The sequence below is a fragment of the Enhydra lutris genome, unplaced genomic scaffold, assembly GCF_002288905.1.
Source record: "Enhydra lutris kenyoni isolate GAN:26980312 unplaced genomic scaffold, ASM228890v2 scaffoldscaffold27, whole genome shotgun sequence".
NCBI lineage: Eukaryota > Metazoa > Chordata > Mammalia > Carnivora > Mustelidae > Enhydra > Enhydra lutris.
Genome location: NW_019154111.1, coordinates 19,267,930 through 19,286,571, shown reverse-complemented (window position 1 = coordinate 19,286,571; position 18,642 = coordinate 19,267,930). Strand labels below are relative to the sequence as shown.

At 40.6% G+C, this 18,642-nt stretch overlaps 1 protein-coding gene across 1 annotated transcript in view; it reads left to right on the top strand.

The window, feature by feature from the left end:
* Positions 1-2,943: 2,943 nt before the first annotated feature.
* Positions 2,944-18,642, top strand: part of LOC111151984 (protein tyrosine phosphatase, receptor type Z1) — a 179,361-nt gene continuing 163,662 nt past the window's right edge. The window contains exon 1 of the mRNA XM_022510240.1: positions 2,944-3,127. Coding sequence (XP_022365948.1) covers positions 3,070-3,127 — 58 coding nt within the window. The 5' untranslated portion in view covers positions 2,944-3,069. The remainder of the gene's footprint in view (positions 3,128-18,642) is intronic.

Here is an 18,642-nt window from a genome sequence, read left to right as displayed (position 1 = left end):
ATTGACTATGATGTGTCATAACACATCTCAGGAATGATCATGACCCCCAATAAAGTTGTGAAATGTGAGATACAGTATGTTTTTGTTGTTCCCGCCCTTCTGATACCTTCTCTTCTCCCACACTTGGACTGTTGCAGTGACCTAATTTTCTAAGGACCTGAGCCTCTGGAGCTTCCCACTCCACCAGGACTATCAGATCCACATTGGTTGGTCCTCCAAGTCCATTTTCCATTGTTGTCACTCAGTCACATGGAATTGGTTGCCATTCCTCTCCCTGTACAAACCTTAATAGCACTTTGACTACTCCCCAAGGTGACTTTTGTGCCTTTCCAGGTAAATAACAACCTTTTTAAATATGGGAATGAAATTAGCAGAAACCACAGGATCTACCTGCCCCTTTTACCAGGATAACCTTGATTTCAGCAGTACCTTTGCTTTGTGATCTAGCTCAAAAGAGTGATTAATGATGTGACTTTTTGACCAAGTAAGGGGAGATGGGAGGATATTTGTTATTGTTGGATTCTTCTGGCAGGCTGCTAGCATAGACTTGATCATTGAGACCACTTGGAACACCATGCATGCCCCAGAGCAAGCCTACCTTCTAAACAACTGAAGTTCTTGGAACTTCACTAAGTAAATATAGTGCATCATAGTGCACTAAAATTGTTTTGTACTAAAAAATTATTCACTTTTAACCAGGCATCTTGCATTTTACCTGGCAATCCTCCACAGAGACATTTTGTAGTAGCAATATCTTTTTTTCCTATTAGACTGTGTGTTCCTTTATGGTAGGGATGGAGTAATTCATACTTAAACAGTCAGCCCCTAAAGCAATGTCTGAAGTTTCTCCTATGTTGGAAGTTTCTCCTATGGCTCTTTCTTGCTTATTACTTTAGGTACCATCTCCTCTGCTAGGAAATCAGTGTTTCCCGTAGTCTGACTCCACTCAATCTGCTCAAATTTAATTCACACTGTTTTTATAGCACATGATATCCGCTTTTCACTTCCACCTCCACCTCCATGCACATCAATTTTTCTCCTGGCTTGTCCTCCTCGATTAACTACACATCTCTAGGAAACCTTCTCTGCCTACTCCAGCTCATGTTAACGCTTTCTTTAAGCTCTCAGTGCGTTTCTAGTTTATATCTACACTTTTTGCTAATGGTAGCAAAAATTTTCTTCTTAGGTGGAAACTCACATGAGCAATCATCAATCCCCATTATAACTCTTAGAAAAGTTACAGCATTTTTATGATAATTCATGGGAAAAACAAGATCAAGGCTCAATTCCTGAATACTCAGATGTACTCCTGAATAAACATTCCAGACAGATTTGAAATTTGTTATTACATGGCTGTAATCAATTCCTGAAGCAACAGCAAATGGCATCATTAGCTCTGCACATTCAAACTAGTGTTCAGAGGCTGTGTATATTAGTGAGAACTGGTAGTAATACTCCAAATACATTCAGAACTCAATTTTGTATGTGGTAAGCTTTCTTTAAATATTTAAGCTGAAATACTATTTTAGAACCAAGAACAGGACACAGGAGTACACACTGTACCGATAACCTACATCAAATGGTTCCTAAGAATAAGGGATAATTCCAGAACTTGACTTTCAGTGCCTTACAGTGGATTCCTAAAAGGCTCCAAATTGGGTCTCACATAAGTAGAAAAACGTACTTAATGCCTAAAGGATATATAAATGAAAAGCTCGGAAAAGCACACAGATTTTCAGGGCTCTGGGCAGTCAGCCTCATGGAGGATACCCGTTTTATCTTTTCATTTAGGCTTCAGATTAATTCGACAAACATTTAGGGTACACCTACTGACTATTTTGCCTTTGTGCTAGGAGCTGGGTTAGAATGATGAATAACACGAACTCCCTGCCATCGAGGAGTTCAGTCTAGTTAGAGAGACCACTATAGAAACAAGCAATACGGCGTGACATTTCCAGCTCTGAGGCAGCAGAACGCCGGTGTTACAGTTCTTGTGTATATCCATCAATCACGCAATTAAAAAAATCTTTCCGTGTGACCCGGTGCGAGAAAGTACTTGGGTAGTGCCCTCTGGGAGGAACATACACGGAGTTGAAAGTTCCTCCAAGCAGCTGTGCACAGCACAACAGTTTGATTGGAGCCTGAGGAGGGGGCAGGGTCTCACTGGTCACAATCAGGGCCGGAGATTATTTGCAGTCAACTGCCCCAGAGGTAATGGGGTTGGGAACTACTTTGGTGATTTGGTAAAAGAAAGAAAACCGAGAGGGGAGCCCAGCTTACCCAGGAGCCCCCACCACTTGCTGATTGTACCCACTTAGCATCTGCAGGAAGGACAACAATAAAATGAAAAAAAAAAAAAAAATTCCAGGGGCGAACCCCAAAGGTCAATCTCTGGCTGTGCGGGACAATGGGGGTCTGGCCTCCTCTTCTCTTCCAAAAGGGTGAAGGAGTCTTAATAAAGAGACATTTTCTCCGTGAAGATTCTAAACCCCAGCGGGTTCCACTAACTCCAGAGCAGCGAAGCCACGGGCAGGGACCGGGGGAGGCGGGGGGAGAGGTGTCGCTACGTAAAACGCTACTCTGGGGCTGGGACTCTGAGCAACAGCGGTACCCCTGCACTCCTCCGCCCGCCGCGCGCGACCCCGGGCCGGCTGCACGCTCCCAGCGGCGCGGTGCTGCGCCCCCGCCCCCGCCGAGCCGCGGCGCGCACACCCGGGCCGGAGCGCGTCCCCGGCACTCGGCATCGCCGCGCTAGGAGCGCTCAGACCTCGGCCGGAGCGGGCAGAGGAGACCAACTCCCGCGCGCCCGCCCGCATGCGCCTCGGGTAGCGGCACCGGGTTCCCGCGACCACCGCGCGTCCTGCTTCCAATTATTCCCGTCTCCGTCTCGGTCTCTCTGCTGGCGCTCTTTCTCTCTCTCTCTTTTTCAGACACACACACACACGCACACACACACAATCTCACACCAATCTATACACTGGAGAAGAAAACACTTCCTTCGCGCCTCCTCCCTCCCCACCCCAAGAAGCTGAGCAGCCGCGTGGTGGGGGCCCCCCGGACCGTCTGGAAATGCTAATCCTAAAGCGCTTCCTCGCTTGTATCCAGCTCTTCTGTGTTTGCCGCCTGGGTGAGTGATCAGACCTCAGTGGGGTTTCATCTCCGGGATCGTTTGGGACGCGGTGGGGGGATTGGAGAGCCTTAGGTGCTTGCTGCCGCCGCCGCCATCTAGCAAGGAGGGGAAACGCACGGTGGTCTGGGGATCCCACGGAGCTGGCGGCGCGGCGATGGGTGTCAGCGGCTTGGGAGAACGCACTCCCTCCCCACCTCGCACCTCCGCCACCTTCTGTCCGCCCGTGGGGTGCTGGGCCAGAAGAGAGCGGCTTCTCGTTCTCGGTTGCTGTCCGCACAGCTCTTGTCTCTCCTGTTTTGCAAAGTGTGAAAAGAGCCTTTTAGGTACACAGAAGAAGAGAACTACAACCAAGGTGCGGGGCTACGGCTTAGATAATGTTTTGCTTTTAGATTCATTACGAGCTTGAATGAAAAAATACACGTGCCCTATGCGAGTTACACACACACATGCACACACACACACACACACACACACACACTCCCAAAAGGTAGTAACAGGAACAAGCAGCAACCTGACTTTTCAGTGTTTTCCAGTACTTTTAATTTAGTCACATTCAAGTCTGGGCAGTTAGGTTAAAAAAAAAAAAGTTTCAATCAAAATTTCTTTCAATGTTCTGCCACTGCTGCCAAAGTCAGAGGAAAGCTGCAGGTTGATGTATTTATTCATGGATTCGTCTTTCCTCCTCCACCTTCCAGGTTACACATTCAGTAGTGAAATTGTGCTTTGAAACAGCCAGTCAGAATTATTTACCTGGAATGCAGATTCAAGTGTTCCAGTTATTTTCCAGAAGGATTGTAATATTGGATTTTGACATTTTATTTTTAAAAAATCTTTTTTCCTTCATGAAGATTTTCTATTACGATGGACTATAATAGGTTTGGAGGTATTGACCTGAAAGTTAGAAAATGTTTCTTAACTGGTGAATACACATATTTTTCACTCTTTTCATTTTGAGGATCCAAGGTTTTTTTTTTTAAATTTTAGATTATGCATTGTAGATATTAACCTACATTTTTATTCAATATAGATGGTGGTGCTCTTGGCACAGTAAGCTTTACAAGGAGAAATCATCCTCATGGTCTAACTATTGAGAGTTACATTTCAAATATGGTGATAATTGCCACCAGCCCCCCCCCCCCCGCCCTCCGCCACACAGATACATGGACATAATTTAAATTCTGAAAGCTTTACAAAAATACTCAGGGGTGATGTGATACACAAGGTTGACATTTAAGACTAGCAGGAGAATCTGGTCCTGGTTTTCTCTAAAACCACAGAGTTGAATCTGGGGTGTTGGGGGCGGGGGGAGTGGGGAAGACATTTTTGGGAAGTGCTGGACACGTCAAATACACACCTGTTGAATCTGCATTTCTGTTACAGATCTGTTTTAACAAGGAAGCCAGATCCTTTTGTTACTTGGATTATTATTTAAAATAAATCTCACCATAGTACAGAGATAAACCAGAGAATATTGCTTTGTATGCCATCCAAACTACTGCTTTGAATATATCGTGAATTTTTTAAAAACTGAACTATAATTTGCATAGCACACGGCTCATCTTTTTCAAGTGTACAGTTCAGTGGGTTTTAATATACTGACAAAGTTGTACAACCATCACCACTATCTAATTACAGAACATTTTAATCACCCGGAAAAGAAAATCCATTAACAGTCATTCCATATTCTCTCTGACCCCAGCCCTGGCAACTGCTAAGCTTTCTCTTTTTGTAGATTGGCCTATTGAGCATTTTTATATAAATAGAATCATACAGTATGTGGCCTTTGGTATCTGACTTCATTCACTTAGCATAATGTTTTCAGAATTCATCCCTGTTGTAACCTGTAACTGTACTTCATTCCTTTTTGTGGCTGAATGATATTCCATTCCAGTATTCCATGGTTTGCAAAGGCTTTTCTCAATAAAGCATTATTTATAACCTATTATTTTTAGTTATACAGATTTTGATTTATTGGGTGTTTTCTTTGATGATATAAAATTTAACTGTAAAGAATTAAATTGTTTAATAGTATCACACGTTTATGTAATGATATTGCTTATAAGCCTGTATTAGAACTCAAAATGTGCTTGTGTGTGTGTATGACTGACAGGTGACAACTTTTGTATCCCTTTCCATTTTAACAAAGTTGACCTCTTACATTGTTGCCCTCATGTTGACCAAAGGGCCTTGTCAACCTCAAATCAGATGACTATCTTGATTTCAGGGTAATGTGTTTTGAAACACTGAAGCATATTATCTACAAATAAAACATGCAGCCTCCATTTCAATTATTTTTCCCTCAACAATTACTGTAGTATTTGTAGATATATTTATTGCTCATCTTCAGTGTTCCTGGGGCCCATGAGGTGGCCTGGTACAGGTAATAAATGCTCAGGAAAGGTCTGTCAACTGAGAGGTACCATGTTGGATGACCTCTCCAAGACAGTTTAAATGAATGTTAGGCTGCCATGCTTATCATTATCCTGGAACGAGTTGCAGCTTTCACTAAGGTGTTCCTTGTTAGCAATTAAAAATGAGTTAGCAGGGGCGCATGGGTGGCTCGGTGGGTTGGAGCCTCTGCCTTTGGCTCGGGTCGTGATCCCAGGGTCCTGGGATCGAGCCCCGAGTTGGGCTCTCTGCTCAGCAGGGGAGCCTGCTTCCTCCCCTCTCTGTCTCTGCCTGCTTCTCTGCCTACTTGTCTGTCAAATAAATAAATTAAAAAAAAAAAAAAAGAATGAGTTAGCAGTTAATGACTTTACCACTTTTTGTGTTTAAAATGTCCTGGGGGCGCCTGGGTGGCTCAGTGGGTTAAGCTTCTGCCTTAGGCTCAGGTCATGATCTCAGGGTCCTGGGATCGAGCCCTGCATCGGGCTCTCTGCTTGGCAGGGAGCCTGCTTCCTCCTCTCTCTCTCTCTGCCTGCCTCTGTAACTACTTGTGGTCTCTCTCTGTCAAATAAATAAATAAAATCTTAAAAAAAAAATATATATATATATATATATATATAAAATGTCCTGATGTTTTGAACTGGACATATAGACCAATTGTTTCTTTCAAATAACTCTCCAAACGGGGGGGAAAAAATTAAATTATTTGGACTGGCACAAATCCTTTCTTTCCAAATTAATATCAAGGATAACTGGAGACTAAAGAGGAACAAAATTGTTTTTGTTTTTGTTTTTGTGGGTGGGGGTTAAATATATTTTGGGTTCTTCTGTTTGGGTAATTCTGTCTGGATTGGCCTGTGGCTTCAACACTCTTCGCCAGAACGAGCTAGGTCATGGATCTCACACTTGAGTAAGCATCAGAATCACCAGGAGAACTTATTAAAACACGGATTTAGGAACCCACTCCTTAGAGCTTCTGATTCGGTAGTCTGGGATGAGGCCTCAGAATTTCATTGTCTAACAGATGCCTAGGATATGGTCATGCTGTTGGTCCAAGTCCGTACTTTGACAACTGCTGAGCTAGTTTGCATTTAAATGTTAACAAAGTTTCTGGATTACTAACAAGGTTTTTTAGTGGACTTGATTTCCAATACCCAACTTAATAATATTTTAAAAAATTCTATGAGTTAAACACATTGAATGTTATTCAGCTGAAGGCGATGCTGAATCAGAGAGGGAGAAATTGAAGATGACTCCACGATAATTCCCTAAGGGAATCTCAACCTTCTCTAAAATAATTAAGAGGTTTTCTACTAGGTGGAGAACTAATCTAATGGTATCGCAACTCTCATTATTTAATCTTGACCCACTGAACAGGTAATAGGAAAAACTGCAGTGGCTTTCCTGTAAGGAGGCTTAACTCTGAGTCATAGAGGAGAGGTAGGTGTTTTAAGAGCTTTTAAGGAACAGTTTCTCTCAACTAATGAGAATTCAGCATCTTTGAATTAAGTGAGTTACAGCCTTGCAAGGTACACTAAATTTAAGTGTTTAAACACTGTTGTGAAATACGTAATGAATCAGATTCTGAACTTTTAGGTCATATCTTAAACTGCTTTAAGGAACACATTAACTACAAATTATACCCAATTCTTTTGCAAGAATTAATTGCTTAATTTGTCCTGAGTATGGAAGCAGCAGAATCCAAAATGTTGTGACTCTCAGCGTGGTCTGTTTATTCTCTGAAAACAAATTGTAACTAAGAATAGAAAATACCCATGCTTTTTCTCCCCAAATAATAACTAGTCTCCATTCAGAAAATTAATTACTTTTGATTTGCAGAGTAGCAATTTTCTTTATTTCATCTGTCTCTCCTTTTTATGCAGATTGTACTTGCTTTCACTTAGGGAAGTTTGCCAGGATAAATCATTTCATTGACGAATTCATTTACGTTCTCATGTCTGCACTAAATATTTGGGAACGTGCTTAAAATTTTATGTTGTGGGAATTTTGCTTCTGGCAGAAATTCAGGTTTTTCTGGAAACATGATCTGTGTTTCCCCATTCCCCTTACTCCAACAAACTTTGAGTTCTGTCTAACCTGGTAGTTTTGCTTGACCACCCGTTTACCAACCGTTCAGACTGTGGTATGGAAACGGAACCCCCTCGTCCAAAACCAGATGATCTCAAAAGAAGGGCTTGATCAAGAAGAGGAGCTTGTGTTTTATTTCCATTTACCATCTACTCAGTGTTTGCCAGGTGCTGAATATTTTATGTACAATTTTCTCATTTCGTTCTCCCCCAGACTGTTGGAGGTAGGTGTCTTCATTTTACACATTTTATGGCTGAGGAAGGTGAAACACAGAAAAGTCAAATGACTTACCTAATTTCACACAGCCTATCTTAGTCTATGCATTCCTTCTGACTCTTGAGCCTGAACCTTTTTCTCTTTTCTTTCCTAGGAGACCAGTTTCCTGTTTGGAATTTACTAGCTTGCTTCCTAAGAGATGTGATGCTACATTTCCCATTCCATGGGCTTTCTTGAAGTTCTGTATTCATGATTTTCTTCATGTGCTCCCATATTATGTTTTTCCCCCTTTAAAAAACAAAAAACCAAAACTAAGGCATAATTTACTCTAGAAAGTGTACCATCTTGAAAGTTCTGACAAATGTGTGTGGTCACTTAACCACCCGAATCCAGATGTAGCATGTTCCTGTCCATAGTATTCTAACTACTCTTGTTACGTGTTTACTGAGTGCCTGACATCAGCTAGGCAATAAAAATTAAGCAGTCCTAACATTCATCATGCCTCCAGTCCGGCTGATCTGATTCAATCTCCACAGTGAAAACCCTCCTTAAATCTCACTTTTAAGATACTTTCTACATTTAGAACAAGTTGAGAATAACAGGCTTTCTGAAATATCTCTTAATGTGTTAAATATCTTAACTTTCAAATACTTTAGAACGTTTCCCACTTCATCAAGAAAGCCTGTGGTGAAAGTCAAAGTCAATTTAAACAAAACATAGGCATGTTTAGATTGTGCTTTCAACTTTTAATGTTTTATTGGGAGTGAGCCCTAGCAGCAGTTTCAGGTTATGAAGGAAATCAGTTTTTATCCACGTTTGTAATTCTTCTGAGACATGTATAACATACTGTTATAGGCATTAAGGGCAAAATTATTTGATCATATTTCAAAATCCTAAAATACTTATATTTTGGAACTATGATTTCTAATGCCATAGCCACTAGGCATATGTGACAGTTCAATTTTAAGTTTATTAAAGTAAGTTAATTCAGTTCCTCTTTCACACTAGCCACATTTCAAGTGCTCCGTGGTCACACTTGGCTTATGGCCACTGCATGGTGTGGAGAACATTTCTGTCACTGCAGAATATCAATTGAACAGCTGTTTCAGAATCACAAAAAAGTGGATAAAATGTTGAGTGTTAGTACTGACGAGAAGTTGTCAACAACTAAAAATGCTTCTAAAGTCATTAAAATTATTTAAAGTGTTGCATTACCTTTGTCCTGTATTGCGTCAACCATATAAGAACCACGGAGAGGTTCTGGTGGCCTTGGGTAGAGAGCAGCAATAGAAGAAGAAAATTCAATGACCGCTCGGTGGTCTTTATGGACTCAGGCTTCTAGTTCAGGAGTGAGGGTTCTGTCCTCACAGCTCATGTCCCATAATTTGTTCTAGCATTCACTGTATTGTTTTTGTTGTATCTGTCTCCCGCACTAGACTAGCTCCATGAGGGCAAAGACTTTATTTCATTCATCTCTGGACTTAGCATTCTTGGCCTTAGCACCTACAGACCGTGCTTAATAAATCTTTAATGCACAAGATCATAGAGAGAGAAGTCTGTGAAGCTTTTTAGCAGTACTTTTTTGCTGTTGGGATCAGCCAGTTTCTTCTGGTCTTTCCTGCTTCTGCTTCTTATCCTGATCTTTGAGTTAGGTCAGCATTCACCTTGACCCATCCATCTTTAATGCCACTTCTAATGGCAACAGGGCTTCTCTTTCTTTGACTGTCCCATTAAGGCACATGAGTATCACATAGATTCGGTAACTCTCTGCATGGAAAATAAAGTCCCCATGATTGATACTGCATGTGTAGTGGCAGGAACAATTTTGACATTTAATTATAGATGTCTTGGTACCAGTGAAGCTTGGCTATGCCCCAGGGGGCAGGGCATCAGGTCATTGTGTGTGTGCACACATGTTCACCTGTTGAGGAGGATAAGATAGTGGGAGTAAGGGCTGGTCAGTAATGAGAAACGAAGTGTCTTGAATCCATGCAGACTGTATTTTCAGTCAGTCAACTGCCCTAGACAGTTCTGGAAACTGGACAAGGGACAGGAAGTGCAGTTTTATCATGTGGCTGTGCATGCTTTTAGAATGTGTCTGCAGTTTTATCACTAATCACAGAGATGATGTGCTGTGCCTAGCTTAGACCCGCACGTGGATGTTCAACAAAGATTTGAACTGAGTTGAGTGCAAACGGAACAGATAATGGGATGAGTTAGAAATCCTCACAGGAGTTAAAAACAGAAAAAAGACTTGCTCTTCTATTGGGGTATTTGCTTTATTTTCTCTCACTCACCATCCTTCCTTTCTTTTGGGAGATTGTGTATGTGTATGCCTTCTCTTTTCCACCTTCACTTTCTTTACGTGTGAATCTAAGATTAAAAAAACCAACAACAACACTCCACATTGCTCAGCATCTTGATGAAGAGTATGATAAGGAGGAGACTGATACTATTTGATACCATTATTTAAAAATATTTTTACTGTGTTAATATAATTTGGGGAGCTTTGTAGTTGACAATTTTTTTTCTTTTGGTTTTTATGTATTGATTGAAATAATCTCTACACGCAGCCTGTGGCTTGAATTTTCGACCCTGAGGTCAAGTCACATGTTCAACCAACTGAGCCAGCTGGGCATCCGAGTAATTAATACGATTTTTAAAGTATGGGTTAACATTTCTTTCTTCCTAAAAATTCTAATATGTTAAAGTGGGCAGGTTGCTTTGGGTTCTTTGGGGTTTTCCCTTCTGATACTTGGCAGAGATATTAGAGTAAATTCAGTTATGCAGGGTCCTCGTTAATGTGAGCCTTCTGGTCTCATTCAGTAAGCATGGGTCAATTTATGTACACATTGGCGAAAGATAAAGCTTTTACAAGTTTCCTTGGAAATATAGTCTTCATATATTTGTAAAGAATAATTTATTAATTAGCAATAAAGAAGGATTTGCTATTAAAATATCAATAACAATGACGACAGATAGCTTTCCACTCTTGGAGCATTGTTCTTTCCTTCTCTTTATCTGCCTTTCCTGTTAACATTTACTCCATAATTTTTCTGTTCTTTCACCATCACTGACTGGACCTCTTGTTTCTTAAATTCTGAATCTCTAATATATTTAACTCAAGATAGGGCTTGATTCTAGACCTTTCCTCTGAAGTGATCAACTCAGTACCATGAGTAGGAATAAAAGAAAATATTGCCATTTTATTTTATTTTTTTTTAAATTATTATTATTATTATTTTTTTAATTTGACAGAGATCACAAGTAGGCAGAGAGGCAGGCAGAGAGAGAGGAGGAAGCAGGCTCCCCGCAGAGCAGAGAGCCTGATGCGGGGCTTGATCCCAGCATCCTGGGATTGAGTCCCGCATTGGGGTCCTTGCTCAGTGGGGAGCCTGCTTCTCCCTCTGCCTCTGCCTCTGCCTCTGCCTGCCACTCTGTCTGCCTGTGCTCACTCTCTCTGACAAATAAATAAATAAAATTTAAAAAAAACTAAAAAAAATATTTAAAATGACCTTTTCTGGGATGCCTGGGTGGCTCTGTCAGTTAAGCATCTGCCTTTGGCTCGGGTCATGATCCTGGGGTCCTGGGATCGAGCCCCGTATTGGGTACCGGATCATTGAGGAGCCTGCTTCTCCCTCTCCCTCTGCCTGCCACTCCCCCTGCTTGTGCTTTCTCTCTCTCTTTCTCTTTCTGACAAATAAATAAATAAATCTTTAAAAGAAATTAAATAAAATGACTTTTTTTTAAAGCAGAGATCGTGATCACCACTGGAGTCCTGATTGTGTGGTTATCATAACAAAATCCTGCCCAGATATAAAGAACTTTCTAGATTTTCTCATGGTTTTCAACCACATTGTCATCAGAAAATTGAAAGTGATTTCCGTAGGGACATTTTCACCCTCTTGGATTTCTGGAATGGGATATATAAAAGTGACATTCCCCTGATACGTGACTTGTACAGACTCTTGGTCTGCCCATAGGAGCATACTGCACATGCAATATGGTGGTTGTGTTTGTTTCAATGCAAAAAAAACCAAACAAACTGATAACCACTGATCTCGGTCAGTGGTTCGCAGTCCTGGCTGTACTTTGGAATTATCTGGTGTCGTGAACTGAACGTTTGTGTCCCTCCCAACACTCCTGTTTTGAAGTCCTACCACCCAATGTGTCTGGTGTTTGGAGGTGGGGCCTGTGGGAAGTAATTAGCTTTAGAGGAGGTCATGAGAGTGGAGTCCCGATGATAGAATTCGTTTCCTTATAAGAAGAGAGAGACCAGAGCTTGCTTTCTTTGTTTCATGAGAGGACAGAGTGAGAAGGTAGCCTTCTGTAAGCCAGGAAGAGCTCTCTCCAACTAGCCCCTTGATCTTGGACTTCTTAGCTCTACAACTATGAAAAAATGAACATTGTTTAAGCCACTCAGCGTACGGTATTTTGTTATAGCAGATCAGGCTGACTCTGTACCTGGGAAACTTTTAAAACATACTGATGTCTAGGCTCCACCCTGGATCAAGTATATGCGTGAATGCAGAGCCGAGACACGAATATATCTTTTGAAATTTCCCAGGTGATTACAGAGTACAGCCAGAGTCTGAAAAACCACCATTCTAGGTCAGCCTCATGATACTGCTAATCTTAGTTCATTTGTCTTAAGGTAGAGGTACTGGCAAGTTTCATGCTGTCCTAAAACAAAGCTAGTGCCACAGGACAAAGGCCCTGGAAGATTTCCCATCCCTCTCTCCTCTTCTTAAGGCAGTTTCAGTTTCAGGGTAACCTTAGAAGGAGGAGTATGGACTACAGTGGTTGACCTCATAGCCTTTGCAAGCCAGAGAAACTTCAAGAGGCCAGGCGTTCTTGGAGTTGGTCCAAAGATGGGAGTCTCTCAGGAGGTGGGACGATAACTGAACCAGACTCTGAGTTGGGAGGCAGTTGGCGTTTATCAGGACGTGGGCACATGACAGCTTTTATTTTGTCAATGATGCATATTCTTGTTGTCCCCTTGTCTTGTTTATTCTCTTTCTCCATGTAGAATTTGTTAGAATCAGAGTCTGTTTTGGTTATGTAGTAGATACAAGATTTAACTGCATTCTGGGAAGGTTTCTTGGAGGAGATGGGGTTGGATGTAGACCCTGCAGGGTGGTTGGGTAGGGTGTTAGTAGGGTGGAAGGCGTGGAAGGGCATTAGTGGCAAAAATAACAGTATACACAGAAGCATGGACTGGGGATGAGGGTGCTGTTTAGAAGGAGGCAAAAATTGGGAGAGGTGTATACTAGCAGAAAAGTACCAAATAGGAAGGATTTCCCATGGCTAATTGAAGGATTTGGAGTTTGGAATTTATCCAGTACATAGTGGGAGACTCTTGAAGCGTTTTGAGTCATGGGATGACTTGAATTGGTCTCTTTATTTTAGGAAGGTAACTGAAGTATCAGTATAGAATGGCTTAGAACAGCGAGACTGGGTCTCAGGAAGCTCAATTAAAAGGCTTTTACAGTATGGCAGTCAAAGGGAAATGTAATGGATCATTTGGAGGCATAATAGTATCATCCTCTTTATATAACACTTCAGTGCTTAACAGGTACTTTGAAATGCATGACCCCATTTGATATAAGTGAAGTTGGTGTAGTTGCTGGGAGTTGGTGCCACTCTCGGGAGAGTGGGTCATTGGTAGTCTTCAAGGGAGTGTCTTCCCTGGAAAGGTGAGGGTGTAGTAGGGACCACTTAGGGTCAAAGAAATAATCCAGGAAGGAAAAGTAGAGGCAGGAAATATGTGACAGTTCTACAGAAGTTGATAATTGGAAGGGAAGAAAAGAGAGAAATAGAGGTGGGTAGCTTGAAGATTGCTCATTTACTGAATGGTAGAACTCCAGATTTGTTACCAGAAGATGTAGGATTTGAAGCTAAACATTTCTTCTGAACTGATTAACTCAGGGCCTTGAGAATTCATAAGAAGAAATAGTACCACTTACAATGATCTGTTTTTCTCTCTTTTAGTAGAGGTCATAGTGATAACAACACCACCAAAAAAACCCAACCTTTTTCCCCCTAAGTTTGGGAGGAATCTTGAGTATATTCACAGTGTCAGCCTAATTTTATCAAGTCTTATCAAAACTATTTACTTCACCTCTAAAATTCTTGTATTTGTGCTCTTAAAAATGAGCAGCAGGTACCACTGAGGCATTTCAGTCAGCCACCGGCCAATAAATAGGCTTTCTTAATATCCACAATTTCAGATTGCTTGAAGGTATCATATTCCCACTGCATAAACCGGTATGTTTGTAAATTGCCTGCAACTTGTGTTTTACATAAAAGCAGTGCAATGAAAATAATCCACAGAATAGGCTTCCCAGAATTCTTAAAATTGATTTTAGCAATTTTTTTAATCCTTGAAAAATGCAGTTGGATTTTGTTACCTACTCTGTGTCTCTTAACATATATTAAGGATATGTGAAATGATAAATTAACAAATCATTAAATTTAGAAAAGGGATAAAGTGGCAGCTGTCAAGAATAAAAATGTTGGCATATATTAACTTGTGTAATGAAGACACATATCTATATTATGCTATATAGCAGTTGGATGCAAGACTTCTGTATTTAATATATAGACCTAAATAGATTCTTAATGAGTAATATTTGGTTATGGTAGTTTCCTTTGCTGGCTTTCAGAGTGAGGAAATGACATGTGATCTGCATATATATATATATATATATATATATATATATATATATATACATACACACACACACACACACGCATATATATACACATATATAATGCAAATATATAATATATAAACAAAATATGAATATGTATTTAAGTATTTTTGTATATTTACATGTAGAGATGCATATATTATTTATTGTATCTATATGCATATATATATACACACACATAAATAAGGATATATATGTATGTTTTTCTACATCTCAGTGCTTTTATGCTTTATTTTGAGCATTAAAAGATTAAATCCTTTGGGAAAATTATTACTCTTAATGGTGCAAATTGTCCTGGATATTTTTGACCTTTTTCTTGCCTCCAACATAAAGAAAGGAGAGGTGGAAGGTCTGTTTCTTCTGTGAGCTGAATACAGTGCTGTCCTTCTCCAAAGAGGTCGAGTCTAGGTGAGATCAATGAAACTTATTTCACCAAATGATTGAACAGCCACTGTGTGCTTAAAACTGTGCTTGGACTTCACTGGTTTTTTTCTCTTCGAGGAGCTAATCTGGTTACAGATATTAAACGAACACTGGTGGGAGCACACCAGAATAGAGAATAATGAGGTAAATGTTAGACTGTGTGAATCAGATTTTAAGTCTTTGGAAAGTCGTTAGGGGAGGCCAAGATGTAAATTCATCTTTAAAATGTCTCTGTGAGCATATGAGCATCACTTCCACCTTTTGAACATGGAATGTTTACTGTTTCGTTCAATGATTGAAGCCTCTTTTGTGTCCTCTCACACACACACCCTCCTTTTTTTTGTTCCATGCAAAAACAAAAAGATACATCTATATTACTCATTTTAGATTATTCACTCAAAGAGAAGCTTGAATCCCCAAATTGGTTGGATTTTGCAGCTCTAATCTGAAATGCTTTAAATCATTCTCCTCGCTACCCTACACTACCACATTCAAAATAATACTGGAAGCAGCAAAACGTCCAAGTAAAATGTACAAGTTAAAACACTCCTCTTGTGTGTTCTGTTCAACACCTACTGCTATGAAAATGTCACATAATTTCCACAGTGGAGTTCTGTCCCAAATTGAGGCTTAATTTTTGGTGGTGGCAGCAGCTATTTTGTGACAAAGGTAAACTCGTGGTGCTAATATTTCAAAGAATGACTCAATATGCATATGATTTTTGGCTAAAAGTCTATCAAAATGGGACAAGAATTTTGGACAGGGATGTCAGTGCTGTCTGCAACATGGATTCCTGGAAAGAAGCACAAAGGATGAAATGAAATCACTTTTAATTAGCCAAGAATGACTAGCACATGTTGCCCTGAAATCCTTTACGATACAGCACAATCTGGGCGCCATCCATCCCACCAGAGAGATGGCTTGGTCCGTCTCATCAGCCTTCTTTCTTGCCTGTGATTCCAATTTATTTTCTTCCCAACCTTTCATTGCATTTTAGCTATTTAGTATTCTTGGCAGAAGAAATCAACAAAACACAAGATGCTTCTTTGTTCCTCAGTAATTTATTCAAATTTTTATACTAACCCCTCTACCTCCCCACCCCCACCCCAAAATGATAAAACAAAGTATTCCAGTTCCCTGTCTGGCAGGAGCTTTCCAAGGCTGCAGCTTCTCTCTCTCTCCTTCCCCTCTCCCTCCCCCACCCACCCTTTACATTTTTTAATTAGAATCTTACAGCATCTGTCAATCTGTCAATTTGAAAAAATAAAACAACTTAGTTTTTACAAACATGATGAGAGATTAAGTTGTATTAGACTCAATGGCATTCAAGCAGGTGAAGATTCAAAATTCTGTAGCCTGATAATCTCTGCACTAATGATAATGGCATTTAAAAACCCTTTTCCAGTGAGACAGGTTGGATCTTCTCTGAATGCTGGCAAAGAAAGTATACCCCTATACACCCAGTTTTCCTTTAAAGATACATGGGGAGTGCTGGTTGGTTTGTTGTTGTTGTTGTTGTTGGTTTTTTTTTTCTTTTTTTAAATGTGAGGCTTTGAGACTTGAGTACACAGTCTGCTGGAGATTTGTTTGGGTGACTGCATTACTGGAGAAAATGCCCTGAAAATAGGTCATCAAGAAAAGATTGATATAGACTTTCTTGTGTGGAAGTAATTATGCTTGCTTATCGCATTCTGCTTACAATCCAGTATGCCAGACTGTGCAGTTTCAGTGAGAAAATATGTTCACGTATAATCCCAGTTAGGGTTTTTAGACTGGAGTTTAAGGTCCCACTATTTAACCCTCTCAAGATTCTACTGTGGTATTCAGTAGTAAAGAATGGAGAGTTTTTGCATATTAGGTATGTTCTTGCTTAGTTACCTGTGAACCCTATACATACCAATTCGTTGGAAAGTTGCACCTTATTAAATATCATCCACACACATGCACAGAGCCAGCAAAATAGCACAGACACGTCCCTGTTAACCTAGGAAAATCCTTACCAGCCTGTTCTCTTGCCAAAATGTATACAATTCAGTAAACACACTATAGTCATTATGTGTTTGTCATAAATTATTGCTTGCCTCAGGCCAATGTTAAAAAGGCATTTTGCCAGCGGCGCCTGGGTGGCTCAGTGGGTTAAGCCTCTGCTTTCAGTTCAGGTCATGAACTCAGGGTCCTGGGATCGAGCCCCACATCGGGCCCTCTGCTCGGCAGGGGCCTGCTTCCCCCTCCCTCTCTGCCTACTTTTGATCTCTCTGTCAAATAAATAAATAAAATCTTAAAAAAAAAAAAAAAAGGCATTTTGCCAAACGGGGGTTTTGGGGGGGGGGGGGGGGGGGGGGCGGTGGAGGGAGGGGACAACTGGGTGATGGACATTGGGAAGGGTGTGTGATGTAATGAGCACTGGGTATTATGTAAGACTGATGAATCATAGACCTGTACCTCTGAAACCAATTACACATTATATGTTAATTAATTGAATTTAAATTTTAAAAACGTTTTAAAAAAAAGGAAATCTAAAGGGGAAAAAAAGGCTTTTGCAAACTCATAGCATTGGATATTGGAATGCTTTTAGGAACTTGCATCTTAGGAGAAGGACTTTTCCTCTTGCATGGTGTATCCCTGTAATTGTCAGAAAGAAATTCTTCTGCAAACTGACTTAAGTAAAGAAACACAATAGAGGAATAAGGGTCTCCATCCATGGAAACCATTAAGAAAATAATGGATGGGATTTTGTGTTGTTTCTACTCATCATTAGGAAGGACCCATAGGTTCATGTCACCCTTGATGTCAGTTGATTTCTTTACAAGGGTATACGAGGTGCTTCAAAAACTGAACTCCAGCTACCTGTCTAGCTTGAGCTGGAAGTCCACATCTGTCCTCCTTTCATTTTGGCTCAAGCCTTTCCTTTTTCTTTGGTGACTTGTGGTCCCTTGCATACCCCCCTTATCTTTCACCCCTGCTGTGAAATCTTCACTAGTGTATCTCTGTTCTTTGCCAGAAAAGGGGAAACATCACTTACCTTGTATTTCAGTTGTTTCCATAGCTCTCTTCCCTGAAGGAGTCTGTCTTAAGAAAGAAATGCACTGGGCTCTAAAGACCCCTGTCCCACATAGTAGGTGCTCAGTGAATACTTACAGTGTAAATCAGTAAATGCAGTGCCTTCCAATGCAGTCACTTTTCAAAAACTTTCAAAAACAGGAAATCCGGTAGGATCTATCCTGTCCAATGTGAAGTGTTGCCACCACCTCAGCTCGTTCAGCACCCTCTTTAGCAGAAGAAACTTGGGATCGCGTTTCCAGCATTTGGAATTAGAATTCAGTTCACCCTCAAATTCATTCAATCCCTCTTATTTTAAAATGGTAAACTAAAAGTAGGTCAATCAAATTACATTCTCATTTTAACAGGTCCAAGAGTCTATATAGATTTTGAACTGAATTGGCACACGATCATGGACAACTTCCTAAGGGCTTTTCCTCTTGGCATTCAGACTTTGAAGAAAGAAAATTAAGTGATTGGAATCGAGTACAATAGTGAATACAGAAGAAGGGAAGAAAGATGACTGTGGCCAGAAACATGAGAGAAAGAGAACTATAAGTTTCTTTATCCGGAGTAGCGGTGGGAGAATCTACTGGTTGGCTTGCACAGTGGATACACCATTTCTGTGGCTAAGTTTTCCCTATGTTT